Source organism: Setaria italica, chromosome VIII, assembly GCF_000263155.2.
Source record: "Setaria italica strain Yugu1 chromosome VIII, Setaria_italica_v2.0, whole genome shotgun sequence".
Taxonomy (NCBI): Eukaryota; Viridiplantae; Streptophyta; class Magnoliopsida; order Poales; family Poaceae; genus Setaria; species Setaria italica.
In genome coordinates, this window is record NC_028457.1 from 24626032 (window position 1) to 24645139 (window position 19108).

The 19108-nt window shown below is 48.2% G+C and overlaps 2 protein-coding genes across 6 annotated transcripts; both read left to right on the forward strand.

Annotated features, from left to right (window-relative positions):
• The first annotated feature begins 289 nt into the window (after nucleotides 1-289).
• On the forward strand, nucleotides 290-12933 carry LOC101764428 (putative disease resistance protein RGA1). Of its 5 annotated transcripts, none has more exons than XR_002678829.1 (3): nucleotides 290-3597; nucleotides 11265-11729; nucleotides 12347-12933. XR_002678829.1 is itself a non-coding variant. In XM_022829133.1 (2 exons), the coding sequence occupies exon 1, from the start codon at nucleotides 352-354 to the stop codon at nucleotides 3595-3597; it is 3246 nt and encodes a 1081-aa protein (XP_022684868.1). In that variant the 5' UTR covers nucleotides 290-351; the 3' UTR covers nucleotides 11265-11813. The 5 variants fall into 5 exon arrangements, 3 of the variants coding, with proteins under 3 accessions (XP_022684868.1, XP_022684869.1, XP_004979326.1); XR_002678828.1 differs by lacking the exon at nucleotides 12347-12933 and adding an exon at nucleotides 11932-12121; XM_022829133.1 differs by lacking the exon at nucleotides 12347-12933 and having other exon boundaries at nucleotides 11265-11813.
• Nucleotides 12934-13354: 421 nt separating this feature from the next.
• LOC101786687 (LRR receptor-like serine/threonine-protein kinase EFR) lies at nucleotides 13355-14041 on the forward strand. Its single transcript, XM_012848200.1, has one exon. The coding sequence runs from the start codon at nucleotides 13355-13357 to the stop codon at nucleotides 14039-14041; it is 687 nt and encodes a 228-aa protein (XP_012703654.1).
• The last annotated feature ends 5067 nt before the right edge of the window (nucleotides 14042-19108 follow it).

Below are 19108 nucleotides of genomic sequence, written 5' to 3' on the forward strand. Positions count from 1 at the left end.
TTTATCTTTTACATAGTTAATTTCGGAATTAAAATGTATCCGCCTGAATATCTAACAGAGAGTATTAGATTATTCCGGTGTTCGAACCAAATAAACTAATTAGGTTTAAAATCAGGATGGAATGATTTGTTACCAAACCGGTCTCGTGCCAGAGAGTAGAGACTACTCAATACTCATGACTTGGTCTACCGGCTTTATTTTTTCTTGGCGCAGTGGGCCCTGCGACTGGTCTACCTAACTTTAGCACGGGCTGGTGGAACAGAGGGTCACTCTCGCTCTCGCAGTCCACTTGTGGAGTTGTGGACAAGAGCAGTCGATTGAATTGAAGATCGGAGAGATCCAGAGAGTGGCATGGCAGGAGCAGATCTGGAAAGAGTGGTGGAGTTGCTGCGCTCGGAGCGCATGGATGAGCAGCTCCGGCTGCTTGGGGCGGGCACCCTGCTCGCAGAGCTGCGTTCAGCCGTCTCCGTCATCCACAGCAACGGCACCGTCTCCAGGGGGGGGAACCAGAGGCTCATGCTCTTCATCCAGTCTCAGGCCGCTCCCCTGCGTGAGCTGCTGGACACATTGCTGCACACGCGGATAAGAGCAGAGGGATGGCATCAGGTGACTGCTGTCCTGTTTTGTCGCCGCTTCTCCCGCTCGTCCGCCCTCCGTGATCTGGGCCTGTTCTTGGACAGGTTCAGATCACTGGCATCCTACGTGGACAGGCCCTCCTACGGCCCTGGCCTCCCGGCTCCTCCGAACAGAGACGCCCTCCCAGTCCCAGCGACAGCATCCATGGTGGGAAGATCGGACCTGTTGGAGAAGATGGTGAGCGTCTTGCTCGCCGATCGAACCCGCTCCGACGGGCTGCTGGTGATGCCCATTGTCGGGGGTCCCGGCGTTGGCAAGACCGCCCTCGCCAGGGCCCTGCTGCGCGACGACAGGGTGAAGCGCAAGTTCGGCGTGCGGCTCGCGGTGCCAGTCACGCGGAAATTCTTCCTCGAGACGACGCTGATTCTGCTCATCTCTCCAGAGGTAGCCGCCCATGTCCAGTACAACTATACTCCGGAGGTCATGGCGAGCCGCATCAGCCGCTCGCTGAGGGGACGGGACTACCTGATCGTCCTGGATGATATGTGGAGCGACAAGGAAGGAAAATGGTTGGAGATAGGTGCCCTGATGAGGTCCCTGCCTTGGAATGGCGCGGTGGTCGTCACCACCCGGACTCGTGACGTCGCAGCCAAGCTTGCCGGCACCATCACAGAAGCCTCCTGCACAAACAAGCCCTTCTATCTGCAGTCTCTGGAGCCGGAATTCTCCTCCTCGTTCGTGGATGAATGGGCCGCCGCGTACTGTGGCGATTGGCCCGGTGAGCTCTTCAGAGAAGCAGGTACCAAGATTGCCGATAGATGCAGCGGCGTGCCATTGCTATTGCAGTATGCAGGTGCACGTTTTTGCCAGCCGCAGGGCGACAAGTTCTGGCAAGGATTTCTGGGGGATACTACGGATTCCAGCGTCCGACATCCGGGCATTTACTTCTGGCGAGAGGTGCTGTGGTGCATCGACGAACTGCCACACGATAGGTTCTGGCAGCAATTTCTGGGGCACTCTGGTGATCTGCCTGATGGGAATGCAGTCTTGGAGAGCGCTGCCGCCGGCTACCAACATCTCCCGTCCGACATGCGGAGCTGCCTCTTGTATTGCTCCATGTTCCCTTCAGGCTACGACTACGATGTCGAGGAGTTGTCTGATCTCTTGGCGGCGCAGAGCTACATACCGCCCGCGGTAGCCAAAGCGCAACAGAAAGGGTTTCTGCAGCAGCTCCTTGATGAGTGCTTCTACCCGTTGCAAGAGCATGAGTACGGGGACAAGTGTATGTACAGGATGCACAAGGTGCTGCACATCTTTGCACAGTTCATGGATATGAAAACTAGTTCAGTTGTCAGAGCTGACCAGGCAACTCAGCTTGCCACTAAAGCTGCATCCCAGAGTCTTACTTCTCTTCGACGTGCATCGCTAATTGTTAACCCACTGACAGCATCGTTTCCTACAAGTTTGTTCAAGTGCGAAGAATTGGGAGCACTGATACTAATTCAAGAAGGAGCAATGTGCACACCCGACCAGCCTCGATGTGAGATCTCAGAGATTCCCCAAGAGTTTTTGAATTCATGTCTTCGCGTACAGGCGTTGAATTTCAGAGCTACTAAGATCAGGACGCTTCCTACAAAGTTTGTGGAGACGTACAAGTACAACATGAGATATCTCAACCTTTCGCTGACAGATATTGACAATCTCCCCAGCTCAATCGCCAGGTTGGTGTCTCTTCAAACACTCATACTCTCGTATTGTGACAAGCTCCGGAAGCTGCATCCTAACGTGACCAAGCTTTCCGTCCTACAAAAGTTGGAACTTGAAGGCTGTTGCAACCTGGTCGAATTGCCTCAGGACTTGAGCAAAATGAAGAAGCTTGAGCACCTAAACGTTATTGAGTGCTCATCGCTCACTCAGCTGCCACGAGGGATAGGCCAACTGAAAAGGCTTCAAATGTTATTGGGCTACATTGTTTCCTACGCCGATGGAAATCCAATGTCAGAGTTGGAATCATTGACAAACCTCCATGGCCTCAGTCTGCAAAGTCTTGAAAAGGTTATTGATCCTTTAGATGCAAGATTTGCAAGATTGAATTACAAAACAAATCTTGAGTCGTTGACATTGCAGTGGAACATGGATGATTATTCGAACGATACAATACCAGCTTATGCCGTACTTGAATCTCTTCAGCCTCACCGACGCTTGAAAGCATTGGAGATTGTTGGATATGAAGGAAAGTACCTTCCTTCTTGGATGGTCGTGACTAAACCATATCTGGTGTCTCTTGTGGAGATCAGGCTGATTAATCTGAGGTCATGTGAAAAAGTATTGCCTCCACTGGGGCTACTACCATCTCTGAAGATTGCTGAGATAAGTGGGGCTGAAACAATCTGCAGCGTCAAGGATAATTTCTATGGCCATAAAGGCAGATTTCCCTCATTGGAGAAGTTAGTTTTCTCATACATGCATAACCTTGAAATCTGGGAACAGGAGCACCGCCCGGGCATGTTTCCCCGCCTCAGAGAATTGGTAATCATCCAATGCCCAAAACTGAGAGCATTGCACATGGAGCTCCCATCACTTGAGAAGTTGGAACTTTGGATGAATAACAAGATGCTGTACGGCCTGAAAGGAGCCTTGCGAGGTGTAGCCAAGACCCTGGAGCATATATCGATTTCCTTCGGTGAAGAGCTGCTAGCTTATTCACAATGCGAGGGCCTGCGGGATCTTGGTAAGCTCACCAAGCTGGAGATATGCGGGTGCGACGAGCTGACATGCCTCCCACAGGGTTTGCAGCATCTTTCATCCATCAGAATCTTGAGGATTGACAACTGCAGCAAACTGAAGACGTTGCCAGATTGGTTGGAGAACCTACCTTCTCTTCGAATTGTGCAGTTATCAGGCTGTCCTCTGCTGCAGCACATGCCTGGAGGCTTGCAACAACGTCCCAGAATCATACATGTCGAGGACTGCCCCAACCTACCAGAAGAACCGTTTCCTGGTTTCCAGCGCAGCCAATAGGTACATCATCTCTTGATGCATTCGTAATGGCATTTAAGTGTTATTTTCCAAATAAAATGGTAATAACTTCGTTAAAATGTTTATTTGAAGAATTTTTGTGGCAGTTGTTATTCTATTAATTGCCTTGGAAAAAACTGGCAGTTTCACTTTCATTTTCTATTTATTTTTCAGTAAAATCAATATCTAGTTATCTACTCATCCTAATCAAAGAACCTCCAACAAAATGGCATGAAATTTATTTTTGAGCTCTGTTTTTGCCATGATTGGAGAGGTACCAAGAGTTACTACTAATTATAATTTTAGTACCTTACGAGGACTGTGAAAAATCTCTTAATGTATATATGCAGTGACACTGGGGCCTTGTTTGAGTTCCAAATCTCTAAAAACCTCTTATTTTCTATGAACATGCTATTTTTGTATTTGTCAATACAATTTGACATCTTAAATTTTGGAAAAAATCCTATTTTCACCCTCCAAATATCGCGGAAGTCTGAACTTCAACATGCAACTAGAAAATCGGATAGAAAGGGACATCCAACCATCAAAACCGGGCAAATTTGACCCTTTGTGTGGTTTTGCATTTTCTAGAAATTTAAAAAGGTTAGGTTTAATTAAAAAATACATAACTAATTCATTTCAAATAAAAAATATCAAATTTGTGCAAAAAAATACTGAAAATGTAACCTATCTACCAGTGTCCTTTTTGGCATTATTTAAATCTTATTTGGTCATGTTCCTTGTATTTTATTACGAGCAATAAAACACTAGGAATAGTAACAAATAACATGTAACAACTCCAAAAAGAGTATAGACAAATAGCCTACATTTTTAGAAAACTTTATGTACCAAATTCATATTTTTTTGGATTTGAAATGAATTAGTTTTGATTTTTTTATTAAACCAAAACTTTTAAAATTTCTAGAAAATGAAAAACACCCTCAAAACCACTAAAATTCTAAATTTGCCCGGTTTTTTAGTCAGATGACCCTAATTGTTCGGTTTTTAGTTGTGGGTTGGAAATTAGACTTTTGTAATAGTTGAAGGGTGAAAATAGCAGTTCTGCCAGGAGACCCTATTGTTACCAATGGCAAAGAAATCATCTTCGAAGTTATTTAGGTTGCACACGCGGATAAATTCTTCAATGGTCGAGAGTGGATATAGAAAACTTAGACACCTCGCCTCAATGTTCATAAGAAAGGGGATAGTTAATAATTCAGTTCTGCTCTTTGCGGGTATGTTGCTGCTGATGCTAGAAGACTGCAAATAATCATTTTGCCCACTTGGGATTTATTTTTTTGCAAAACACAGTACTGACTATATACGCATGTACACCTACCCTTGAACACATGCATGTAACTCTATCTCTATGAGCACCTCCAAGAGACTGGAGCATCACTGTTGACAATGAAAAAATAGCACCCATTAAATCCTTAATAAATCTAGGAAAATGGAGCACCCATGCCTAGTTGAGGAATTGAACTCGGGTGAACACGTTCCACCAAAAGGCTCTAAAATAGTTCGCTGCCTATTTAGAAACTTTTTTCAGCTGTTTTCGGAACGCTACATTTTTTGCCCTATTTTAGAGATGTTTTCTTCGGTTAAGTTTCCTTTTGATGAAGTAGGGGAGCAGAAACAAGCAATAGTGAAGTTGTTCCAGGTTACCCAATCCTCTGTTTCATGTCAGTGTTTGATTTCAGGTCACTATTCACAGTCCAGCACATCGCATGACGAGAAGAGGAAGAAATGAAGCCCAATGGCCAGGAAAGGGTTGTTCCGTTGAAAGCCGGCGGCCCTCCAGCCATAGTACGTGTTCGTGGAGTTGGGCCTCGTCACCCCCTTTGGGCCCACATTTGACATGGGACATTCCTCCCTCCTAATTAAGAGGAACCGGCTGAGACTGCAAGTCCTGCCAATTAGCATACGTGGAGTTGGGTCTTGTCGCCCCCCTTGGGCTGACATTTGACATGGGACATTCCTCCCTCTAAATTGAGAGGAACCAGCTGAGACTGCTAGTCCTGCCAATTAGCATCCGGAGAAAGCTATATAGCTTTCGTTGTTTGAGATCTCGTGTAGCCCTAGTGGACCACACGATCTCATTCTCTCTATCTCCACTACTCTCTCGCGCGCTGTTGCGTTCTGTCCCAATGTCTGAGGTCGGGATGGAAGCTGGGTGGGAGTGGCTTGGTGGTGAGGTTGCCACCAGCCGTGCGTCATGGTAAAGGCCGGCGGTGGGTGGCGGAGGTTAGGTTAGGGTTCGTTATTTCCGGAGGGTTCCAATGGCCTCCACGCCGCCAGGGCTAGACATTCGATGGGAAGAGCCAGCGGCGGGGGTGATGAGGACAATCAGAGTAGGAAGGGCAGTGGTGGATGGTGGGTGGACGGCGCACTTCCACTAGCCAAGGCAGCGGAGGAGGGTGCGGAGAAGAAGGAAACCACGGCGTAGGGAGGGGGTGAGGAAGACCGAATGTGGGCTGGTCGGAATGGTGGATGGTGGGCAGGCGGTGGACTAGCCGCCACTTGCCGCGGTGGTGGACGAGCAGGTGGAGGTGGGAGGCGTTGGAGGTGGAAGAAGACGTCGGCACTTCAAGGAAGAAGAATGCCGATTGGTTTGTTGTTGATGGGCCTAGCTCAGTTAACTACATCTGGCTTTGGAAGCCAGATAGAAGCCCCCATGAGCACCAACATCCGGTTCATCAGGCTCGTCAATCTTTTGACTGTGTCACAACAAGAACATCGACTTTCTGTCACAACCGTCCAAGACATGGTAGAGAAAAGAGGGCTAGGCGGTTCTTCAGTTATGCTCTTGGCCGATGCCTTGTTGCTCTTTTGCTCGTTAAGGAACTGTTTTCAGCTGTAATTGAACCCTCCCCATGAGATGTTTTCCTCTGATTAAACCCGACTATAATATGTGATAAACTCGTAAACTTTTACATTGTTAGTGAAGGGTGACTTATTATTGATAACGAACTAATAATTTTATGACGTATTAGACTATTAATTGGTTTCCCGGGACTAATGTTGAGATTTCCAGTAGTGTATTCACGATGGGAATTTAGATTATTGTGGTCCATGAGACAACTGCTTACCTTTTCTTGATTTTAATTACTATAACTTATAAATAGCGATATTGTTTCCTTTTGCCCATACATCATTGCACGAAATATTGTTCTTGGGTCAAGGTCCATCCACTGAGAAACAAAATAGCATTCCAAGTGCTTAGGAAGCAGAGTGGACGGCCCTCGCGTCGCCTCCTCTGGGGCGACTCAGACAGCGCCCCGACGTCCGCCGCCGCCGCCACCCTCCCAGCCTTCTCCCCACCTTGCCACCGCCGGAGTAGGGCACCGGAAGCCCGTGTGCTTGCGAGGAAGGTGGCAGTGGGGCCATCTCTAGCCGGCCATGGACGCCCGGGTCAACGATGGCACCGGCCATGGTGGCGGCAGCGACGACCCCGGCTGGCAGATCCAGTGTCCAGGGGACCGGATCCGGCGCCCCCAATGGTGGATCCGCGAGGAGTGGCTTGCGGCGTGAGGAGGCAGCGGCGGAAGGAGAGGAGACGGTGGCGGCAATTTGAGGCCAAGCCGGAGCTGCAAGGGGCTGTGCACGCGGCGGCTAGCTCGCCCACGGAGGTTCTGGCATGGCCGGTGATGCCCGAGGTGTAGGGATACGAGGTAAGCTACACTAGCGCAAAATAAAAATTTTCTACCACGTAAACCAGGAAAACTACCGTATAAGGATGACGGGATTACCACTCGACGCACTGATGCGGAAGATGTAGATTCGCGTCAATGCAACGAAGTCGATCAGCGTAGTCGAACATGTAGTCGATCACGTCGACGTCCAGCAGCTCCTCAGCAACTCGTCCACGTGCAGCAAGATCGCCCTCGTGCCGCGGCTCGTCGTTGGCTCGTCGTGGTTCGTCGGTGGCTCGTCGTGGCTCGTCGGCGGCTCGTCCAAGTGCTGCAAGCGCAACACCTCCAAGGTATCCACACGTGCAGGGAGGAAGCGTCGCAAGCCAGACTGCTAGGTCCGTGAGTTGTAACAGGCGAGGGCGTGGGAGGCGCGGCAGATGTGTTTCGCCAAAAAGGTGTAAACCCTAGGGTGCCCCACCCCTCTATTTATAGAGGTTCCTAATGGGCCTCTGGGTCCGAGGCCCATTAGTACTTCTAAACCTAATCCAACTCGGATCACATCCGAATTAGGCTTCCATCCCCTTAAGTGTGTGACCCTATGGATACAAATGGAATATCATCATCTCTATGATTGCCTCTAGGGCATACCTCCAACACGAGGCAGGGGCGCAAGGCGACTGGTGCACCCGAGGCCGCAGCCTGCGGGGCTGTGACAGGCGGGACGGAGCGTCCCGACAGCGAGCACAGGCACAGCCGCGGCGGCCGCTGGCAAGCCCCTGGACGCGCGCAGGTGTAGACCTCAGCGGTGGAGTAGGAGCGCACATTGGAGATCTGCTAGGAGGGCCGAGCGCCATGGCATCGAAGCACAGTGGCGGGTGGCGGCACCAGCAGCCCAGGAGCGCGGAGGAGGGCACACGCTCACAACTGCAGCGGCGGTAGGAGCGAGCAGGCAGGTACGGTGGCCGTGCGCAATCCAGCGGTCAGAGGCAGGCGCGGTCGAAGATATGGCGGCAGCCCTAGGCAATGAGCCGGTGCGCGGCGGTGGCCAGCCCCCTCTCCGGCAATGTGACAGGCGGCGCGGCGCCGCCGTGGTGGTGGGGCCGGAGGGTGCTTGTACGTTCGTGGCACCATGGTGGTGATGCGTGATGTACTGGGCCACCATTCTGGCATAGACGTCGCAGAGGTGATGGGTGATCGAGTAGGTGCTGCAAGCGATGCCCGGTGGCAGGGCGTGGGACGCTAGGAGGTGCGCCACCGGGGGGAGTGTGCGGGCAGGGAGGAGTGCGGTCGGGAGAGAGCACGGTGGTCAGGAGGAGCACAGCCAGCGGACACCCAGTGTTGGTAGGAAGGTGTAGGCGATGGAGCCACCAAACAAGGAGTTGTGGAGGAGGCGCCGCAGGATGAGACGGGGAGAGGCGCGGCGCCGCCCTAGCTTAGCGGTCGTGGTTGTGGTCTGTGAGTGCCAAGCTGAGAGCGTGCAGCGACGGATTGGGATGCTTTGGGCGAAAGCCCTCGCTGGCCTTCGTGCTTGTGCAGATGATGGCGGCATTCTAGGGTGTCGTTTTCCTTGTTGGGGCATCATGATAGAGCTACAACCCTCCTTCACGGGGTTCCTCCAGGTGAAAACCCTATCTAGACCTTGGATGAGCGACGGTGGCACCACTGGCATCGTGCCCTCCTTGGAGGCATTGTCTCTAGAGACCCAACTCGGCATGGCATCGCGGATCCACTGGTCATAGGCGGCAACAGTTGGTGATGGCAATCCCGTTGTGTGGCAAGCTCCAAGGGGGCTGTCGAGCTCACATGGTGGCAATCATAGTCATAGTGGCGGCCAGAGGTTGTTGTGCGGTTGTCGGTTGGTTGCTTCCAGCGGATCACGGTGGCTGGCGTTGCTTGGCAATGGTCAGTGCGGCGTGGGACTGCATCCGAGGACGGCGCTTGCAGCAACAGCATCATGGGACGACTTGGCTTGTAGCGGACCGTGGTGGGTTTCTCAGCTCAGCTGGGCCACCCAGTGCGATACATCATCGGAAGATGGTGCAAGTGACACGCTGGGCTTGCTGAAGTGGCGGTGAAGGCTATGCGCGTGAGTAAAGCAGCGAGGAGAGGTCGACCTACGGTGGCGGCCCGGCTGTTCGATGGAGATCTGAGGAAGCGGGGCAACATTGCTTACCACACCGACAGCGACAAAAGAAACGGATCCGTGACGTGGAGTTCCGGGGCGGGCGTGGTGGGGCCCCTGCGCGAGAGCGAGATGGAGTCCGACGGATGTGGCGAGGCCCCCGCGCATTGTGTACCGTGGTGGCGGCTGCGAGGCAGCCTGCGAGAGGTCCGGATCCGGTCATATCACTCTATCAGGTGGAGTGTGGTGTCTGTAGCGGAACTTCGGTGAGGGTCCCGCATGGCGGCGGCCTCCTCGATGGGGTGCAGTCTGCTTCTGCCAGGTTCCCTATCGACGTAGGGCCACTCAAGGAAGTTTCGGCGACTACTTGAGGGTTTTTGTTGGTGGGTACCGCTAGGGAGAGTGGGAGTGGGGAGGCCGCTTTTGAGTTGAGTGGTGACCCGCGTTGATGTCCTAATCCAACCGGGTGAGTTTTTTCGTTGTTTTTTCTTTTCTTTTTCTTTTCCTGCCTATAGCCTTCCAGGGTTGTAGTCTTGTATTTTTCTGCTATATCAATGAAACATGTAGGTGGGTCATTCGTTAAAAAAAATAGCATTCCAGATAAACAGATAGGGGTCCATGAAGATTTGAGGTCCCGGTCCCCTACTCTTCGTACTGGTTGCACAACTTTTTCAAAGCAGCTTTGGCTTAGATGACATTCGATGTGCAGCTAGTCAAGGAAGAAATAATTGGCGCACGCATTTGCCAGGCGGGCAACAAATAAATATTGAGGCTGGTTGCATCTCAATAGATATTGTTACTTTGCCCTCTAATGCCCGCAGCTGCACTTCTGGTCATTCGTTCTGCCGTGTTTTTGGTCGTTTTCTATGTCTTGATTGATGTCTTTTACAGCCTAATCATCCTTATGTTAGTTGTACACATGTGTGCGTCCACTTTTTTTTTTACTTTGCTTTCAATAGGTTCAGTTCCTTTCATGCAACCTAAAGAATGATATATTTTGACTGGGAGTCAAACATGGAGTGCCAAGAAACAGTTGTGCACCAGCGTCACCTGTGTCTACACATCTCATTGCACTGCTGCAGCACGCCCCTCTTGTTTTCAACTACTTAGCAGCTAGTGGCCGCATCTTCATACACAAAGGATCTGTTTGTATCCGCTTATTTCCCGCTTATCGGTAGAAATAAGCCATAAGCCCATCCAAACATCTAGCTTATTTCCCGGTTACCACCCAAACCACTTAGCCCACAATCCATGATAGAACTAGCGGACCGATTTTCGTGTACGCGGCCTCGGGGGTGCTTCTCCCGCAAGCGAACGATTTTTCCCCGGATACCCCCACCCCACCGACACCTGTCGTCCACCCCCGCGCCATCGATCCTGCGCCCGCCACCAGCTCCGGCCGCCGCCCTCCACCGGCTCCCTGCACCGAATCCCGCCCTCCACCGACTCCTTGGCCAGATCCCACCCGCCGCCGCCGCTAGCTCCGTCCTCCCTCCCCGCGTCCTCCCTGGCTGCCTCGCGTCCTCCCTGCCCTCCTAGTGTCAGTCCACCAGCTCCTTCCACCGGTGGTCGTGGCCAGGCTCACTGGGCACACAACGGCGAGCGTGCGTGCGAGCTGTGAGCTCTCCCAGGGTACCGTCTTCTGCCGCACTTGTCAGGATCGCTAGCAAGTAGATCATGCACCGTGGATATGCCAATTCCATCTTCATTTGATACCATATCCATTTGCATAGATTGCTCCTTTTTATTCTAGATATGTAATTGTTGTGTTTGGTGAATTCGTGACCGTGCGATGATTCTAGACATTTGAGTTGGGAGGATGGCTTCCTTGGAGTGTTCTTTCATGTGCTGCGGGCAGTGTTTTAAGAATTCGGTATAGTTTTTTGAACCTGGAATGGGTTATTGTGTCTTTGTAGAATCTATCTTGTAAGTCCGCTTGCTAGATAAGCGAGTTCCAGAAAAGCGTATACAGTCAAAGTCATCATCCGCGGGTTGCAATGGTCAGAATAATTGCAGGTAAGGAGTGAACTCAATTGGCGTTTTCCAGAGCTTTCTTTGGTCCGGGTTTTCGTCATGTTGTGGGCTGCTTTCGCTCCCGTGACTCCTAGGAAGGATGCTGCTCGTTTGTTTCTTTTCCCAACATTTCAGACTTGCCGTAGACCTTGACTTCTGCCGGCAGTAGGAGGAGAGGATGAGGATGTCATGATGTGGAAGATCGCGGACGAGGAGACGTGGAGGACATTTGCGTGGACCGGCAAGCAGTGAGCTTCGGAGCGCCTATAGAAAGTTGGATTGGGGTTGCGGCGGTGACATTTCTGTCCTCTGCTTCCAGTTTGCACACCCAATGCAGTATATGCGTCTGGTGATTGCTGAACTGGGAGGTACTTAGCTTCCTTCATATCAGATGCCTTACTTTGTATAAATTAAATTCTTATTTTATATTGACTTCTGAATTATGTTTGTCCTGTTTCTTTATATCGACTTCTGAATTATGCGTTCTGTTTCTTTCCTACACCATGCATGTTATCCGTCAGATCTGAAACAAGCATGATCCATGGTTTTCCCTTCTTTTTTTCAATGCAGAGGCAAATTTTCCTGAGCTGACAATTTATTCATATCAATTTAATCTGTAAAGTAAGTAAAAATACCAATTAAAGTATGTTTGCACCATAACATACTTGCATACCTGCTCCCAGATCATCCATGTTAATACGATTATATTCTCTGTAATGTTCACTTTGAATCCAACAAGTTCCATAATTTTTTTGTAAATATATATTCCTGATCAGACATGTTTCATGTTTCCCCTTGCACTTGCTTTGCTCACTGGGCATTTTATTTGCTCAAATTTTGGCAGTCTCTTTCATTAGTTGGGCAACTTTCATCAGTGGAGCGGTGATGCTCTGCACATGTTTCTACACATAACAACACTAAGATTCTGGCATTTTCACTGCACAAAAAACTGCTGAATATAATTCTTATTGCCACTTCTTTTCAGATAACTACTGAGCACAAATGTTCCCTAACTATGCATCAGTGTTCCCTGTTCTGCTGCTGCTGCTACTGCTACCTCATGCAACCTGCTCGTGGTTGCAAGGGAACCAAACTGATCGCATTGCGCTACTTGATTTCAAGCTCTCTTGTAGCGATCCCCATGGATCTTTGTCCTCCTGGAATGTGAGCAGTAACTTCTGCTTGTGGAAAGGCATCTCATGCAGCCGGAAGCATCCGCAGCGTGTCACTCAGCTTGACCTCACTGATCAACGCTTGACGGGCTACTCCGTCCCTCGAAAACCTTACACATCTCTGAGCTCTGCGCCTGTCAAATAACAGCTTCAGTGGTGAGATCCCTGCTTCACTTGGTCATCTAAGCCGGCTGGAGGTGATTTCGTTGAGCAATAACTCACTCCAAGGATGGATTCCTGATGAGCTCTCCGATTGTTCTAACCTCCAGATCTTATCCTTGCGCTCCAATCATCTAAAAGGGAGGATTCCTCACACTATTGGCTCTCTGTTGAAGTTTGTGATTCTGAATCTTTCAGCGAATAAACTTACTGGGTCCATTCCACGTTCTATTGGTAACATGACAGCTCTGAATGTACTTTCTCTTTCAGAGAATTACGTTCAGGCCCCGTTTGGGTCCAAGGAATTGGAATCTATTTAATGGAGTAGGCTAATTTATGTTGGAATGTGGCATTCCACAACTTTCCAAAGTTTAGATATAAGCCTATCTTAAATTCATGGGGTGGGAGATGGAAATTGATTCTAGAGATTATGGTTATTAGATGGAATTCAATTCTTATAGCACGCTCCTAGACTCGCTTCTCTATAGTAGAAGTGCAGCATACAAGTATCTCTCCCATATCACCAACTATAATATACAACTATATTCCACATACAATTATATTAGCTTAATTAATTTGTGTCTAAATTATGATTATTAGGATGGAATTCAATTCCAATGATCCAAACGGGACCTCAGGGAAGCATCCCTGAAGAACTTGGAATGGTCATTGACGTGTCGTACTTGGGTCTTGGAGCCAACTTTCTGTCAGGAAGGGTGCCACCAACGTTGCTCAACCTTTCTTCTGTGATTTACCTTGGACTGGAGCTGAATCATTTTGACAAGGCAGTGTTACCTTCTGATTTTGGCAGCCATCTCCCCAAACTGCAGCACCTTGGGTTAGACTCTAACAATTTTGAGGGGCCTATCCCAGCTTCTCTAGCTAATGCTTCAAGCCTCGTCGATATTGGGCTCTCCAGCAACTTTTTCAGTGGTAGAGTGCCAAGCTCTCTTGGCAGTTTACATGATCTCACCTTCCTGAATCTTGAATCCAACAGCCTTGAAGCATCTGACATGGAGAGCTGGGAGTTCATGGACTCATGGGCCAACTACAGCAAACTTCAAACAATTGCACTTTCTATGAATAACTTAGGAGGGGGTGTGCCAAGCTCTATTGCTAACCTCTCCTCTCAACTCCAAATATTGTACCTTGGCACAAACAAGTTATCTGGCCAGTTCCCCTCCGGCATTGCAAACCTCCAGAACTTAATTGCTTTATCACTTGAATATAATCAGTATGTGGGCGCGATTCCCGAGTGGGTTGGAAAGCTAGGGAATTTGCAGGTATTGTACCTTGAAGCAAACAGCTTCACCGGACCAATCCCGCTTTCCATCAGTTATCTTTCTTAGTTGTTACATCTCTATATTCAAGATAATAAGATAGAAGGGATCCTTCCTCCCAGCATTGGAAAGATGAAGAACCTCCAAAGATTGAACATCACTAACAACAGCCTCCAGGGGAATGTTCCAGCTGAGATTTTCAGTCTGCCCTCACTGATAAGTTGCAACTATCTTTTAACAAGCTTGATGGCATGTTGCCGCCTGAGGTTGGCAATGCTAAACAACTCATGGAGCTGGAATTGTCGTCAAACAAGCTATCTGGAGAAATACCAACTACTCTGGGTAACTGCCGGGGCTTAGAAATCATAGAACTGGCACATGACTCCCTTGTTGGAAATGTTCCAGTATCCTTACGGAACTTGGCGAGCTTGAAAAGATTGAATCTTTCTCACAATAATTTGTTAGGAACCATCCCCACATCTCTTGGTGGTTTGAAGTTGCTCAACCAAATAGATATTTCATACAATCATCTTGTAGGTGAGGTACCAAAAAAAGGTGTGTTCCTGAATGCATCTGAAACCGTGCTTGAAGGGAACTCGGAGCGTCTGGTGCCAAGTAAACCTTATGAATTCCCAAAAAAAGGTGTGTTCCTGAATGCATGTTCAAGTTTGGGATCTTTTGTTATTTTATTTTCACTGAAAAAATATGCGCCACCAGACGCAGGAGGTAACTTTTTGGTCTAGTCCCTTAGATTCACCGTGGCTTTGACTGACACCCATCTACAATGGCAACAGAAAGCGATCCAAATTTCCAATAGAACCTTTTGCAAGTTCTAAAAATGATGCCGTGGAGTTCGGAGATTCATGACTAATGATTTCACATCAGTGTTGAGCGTTATTTATTTCTTTGTGGAGGTAAGTTTAACTGACCATATGACAGAGATTATCGATGACCAACTGCTGGAAGAAGTCGACGACTTTGAAGTCATGAAGGAGAGCACGGTGACAGGCTGACAGCTAGGACTGGGTGCGCTCCACGATAAGGGTTGGGCTGTCCTGCTGCACATGCCAATCCCCGAATGAGAGGATGAGCATGAGAGAATCTCTCTCATGCTCATCCTCTCAGAGAGAAGTGGCCATGAAGCTGCAGGTAATCAGGAAGTCCTATGTAGACGAAGCTCTGGAAGTGGCCTGTTGAACTTCAGCAAACTACATGAATTTGTCAGAATGCCATACAGTTAACAAACACACTAGTACCAGTGACTATACTGCCACTAAATAACTAAAATCACAAACTGAGTCATAATTGCTGCACCAAATGTTTTTAGAATCTTCCCACCTCTGTAATTTTCAAGTCGCGTATAGCGTAAAGGAAGCGCGGACAGTCATAAAGTCGTGACCCTCTAGAAACCCGTCATGACGTCATCCAATCCTGAACAGAAGAAACAGAGGTGCATGTAGAAAGAAGAACTATACATTGTTGTTGGTGTTATGTTGTTACTTGATTTGGCCTCCCAACACGATCAGGACCTTACATTAATTAGTAATTAACCCGAGCTTTTGCTTTTGGATCGAGCAAGATAAGCATCCAGCGTGTGCTTCTCATCGACGACGACTTCGCCGTGCTTCTCGAGCAGCTCCCTAACCCACTGCTGCGTGTCCCGCATGATCCGCCGGAGCTTATTCCTCGCGGCCACGCCCTCCAGCTCGGCGGCCCGGGATGCCTCCTTCTCCTCCTCGGAGAAGGGCAGCCGGTCGATCCTGTCTAGGTTGGGGACGACATCCGCAGCGACGTCCCACGACAGGATGAAGTCCACCTGGTGCGGCGGCACCCTCCACATTTTCTTCCCCTCGGCCGGCGGTGCCGCCGCCTGCGGCTCGTCGCCCTCGGCGTCAACCTCCTCCTCCTCTTGCTCCGCCGCCATTTCGGGATCAAGCATCTCCGTTGTTCCCTTCTCCTCCGATGGCACCACGGTACCGTTCTTCACGAGGTCGCCGGCAGAACTGGCCATCTCTCCTCCCGTGTCGGCGCAGGCGATCGAGGTTGCGCCTCACGTTCGGGACTCGTCTCGTTGGGATCGGAAACGGGACGCCCACGTTCGGACTCGTCGCTGCAAGGAGCTCAAAACATTAAACGGCCGAATGCGAAGGTTGTGGCAAATTTGGCCCAGCCCAAGCGACAATAAACAGGGGTTCGGCCTGAACAATTTTTTTGTTCGTCTGGTATATACTCCCTCCGTCGCAAAGAACGTCTTTTAGGTTTGTCAAAGTTAAAATATTTTAAATTTTACTAAGTTTACAATTAAGAATATCAATAGTTATAACACTAAATAGGTATGCTATGAAAATATATTTTATAACGAATTCATTGAAACTTGCTAGACATAAGAAGCATTTATATATTTTTATATAAATTTGGTCAAACATAAGATGGTTTGACTTAGAACATAACTAAAGGGATACTCTATTACGAAATCCAAAAGAAGAAAGGTAAGGTAGAAGTTGATGTGTTCGAATTGTGTACAAAGCTTTTGTATGAGCTTAGAGCCCGAATGGACTAAAGTTAATGTTCTAAACTTTAGTCGGCCCGACCTTGTCTTTCTTTGGAGCCAGGTTAACTTTTATCTCATTTATTAGTAAAAGTTAATTCTATCCTTAGGCTATTCTCAATGCTAATTTTATTTCACTTTTTCCAAGACTGCCGCATCATGTATAGCATGATGAAATCATGAATGAAATAACTTTTACAATGCATTCACTGTTGCTAAGGCTATTGATAGCATTTAATTCATGGATGACGTGGAAGTGTTTGATTGGACAAGAGATAGGATGAAATGAAATTATAGCTCTCAATGGATATGTAGAAGAGTTTCATTGTGTTGGTAACCATATAAACATAGTTTTATAGGGATGAAACTCGTTTCTTTCTCTTCGTAACTTCGATGCCATGTCACCATATTTGCTTATGTGGTATGTCATTTATGAAGAATGAAACTCCAACTGAGACTGGCTTTATAAATGTAGGAGAAAAAATGGTAAGATTTTAGTGGAAGGGTATTTTTATCATTACCATTCATGTCTAAAATTAGTCCCCATTAGCTAGTTTGGAGGGCTAATGAACTAAAGTTTAGTTGAAGGGTTGTTTAATTTTTAACTCACCTTTAATCACACTATTTGGATCATTAGAGGTTAATTTTTAGCCGACTAAAATTTAACCGTTGGATCCAAACAGGACACGAATCTTGACGATGCAAGAACCACATGTTTGCTTACCTTAGAGCACCAACAAGTGGTGGACCCAGCAAGAGTGCGAGGTAGGGCAGCTGCCCAACATAACCCTAGGACCCACGACCCCTCACCCCCTTGTTTTTCTCTAGAGCCTTGTTTGGTACGGTTTCGGATTCATCTAGAAACGTTTCGGATTCAATTTCTACCTTGAAACGTTTTTTCGGTGAATCACTGCATTTGTCTCACTGATAGATTCTGATTCTGATAAAGGATGATAATTGACATGAGAAGGAAGTGAATCAGAAACGGGTAAAACACTCTTTTGCCTGTTTCTCCCTTGTAGTGTAAAAAGGTGAAATGATTCTCTCATTTCTGATTCGAAATGCTTAAAAAACACCATTTGTTAGGGATTCTCACTACTAGAGAACTCGGTATTAGTACCGGTTCGTAAGGTGCATATCTCCCGAAAATGCACCCGGGATTGATCCGTCGAGATAAAAGGGGGGTTCTTTTATCACGGGTCCCTCAACCGGTATATAAGAGCCTCAAATGGTTTTGCAAAAAAATTGCAAAAATAAAAAACATCGAGGGTCCCTGGGAGGCCCCACACACGCTGCAAGTCACAAGTCACGCAATTTTTCACGCGAAATATGCGCGTGCGCGGTCTGTGAGATTTGAACCCATGACCTCAAGCCTCACGCGTAACTTTCTTGCCATCCCATCTACACACCATATCTATCTTTATAGGGGATGCTATCCTTTTGTATTAACTCATGGAGGACCCTTTAATCCGGATTGGTAACACCAACCGGGATAAAAAGGTTCGAGGGATTTAATCCTTTCCTAGCCACACATGGGGGACCCTTTTTATCCCGGTTGGAAACACCAACCGGGATAAAAAGGGTCCGAGGGTTTTATTCTTTTTTCAGCCACCCGTGAGGGACCCTTTTATCCGGGTTGGAGTTTCCAACCGGGACTAAAGGACCCCCTTTTATCCCGGTTGCTTTAGTCCCGGTGACCTTTTAGTCCCAGTTGATCTTACCAACCGGGATTAAAGGGTCCCCTACGTGTGCCTGAATTTTTCAACCGGGACTAAAGGATCTCCATGGGTGACTGATTTTTGAACCGGGACTAAAAGGTCCCCTTTAGTCACGATTACAAATACCAACCGGGAGTAAATTCTAGCGCACCCCTTTTCTCCCGGCTGAAATTAAACCGAGACTAAAGGAGGTGGGATCTAAAGTCAGTTCTCTAGTAGTGTCTAGTGATTCTGGTGAGGAACTGAAACATTTCTTGGAGGCAAACGGCGCCTAGCGTCGGTGTTCTCCGTTCTGCAGCTTCGCTGTGAGGACGAAGACGATGCGTACGTCGATGCAAGAAGCCAAGCAGTACGCATGGGCCGGTCCAAGTTTGATGATGATTTGATGACTTGATGGCCCAATATGCCTGCCACTGCCACTGCTAGACATCCATCCCAACTTCGTCTCCTTCAGTCAATGTCCTGTTCGAGTACCGCATGAGCTGCGAACTATAGCAAGCCACCGTTTCTTATGATTTTTACCAACTTTGATGATGTGAAGATTTTCACTCTGTTATCACTAATGAAGTTGTTGTCTGTTCTACAATGAGAGGTACCATTTTCATTTTATATCTACAATTCATTTATCGTTTGATTCTGAGATAAATATGGTATATGTAGATACTCCGTACATACCTAAATCATATTTTCTTGATTGCTGTTAAAATATTGTTCTCTTTTAGTGCCAGCTGTAAAATCAGAGGAGCGGATTTGTGATCAGAACACCGACGCCCAAACTCAGGCTGACGGTGGTTTCGTGTTAATTGGCGCAATACTCAAGGCACAGGGATTACATATTTATATCCCGAGTTACTTGGCCAGGACTCTTCT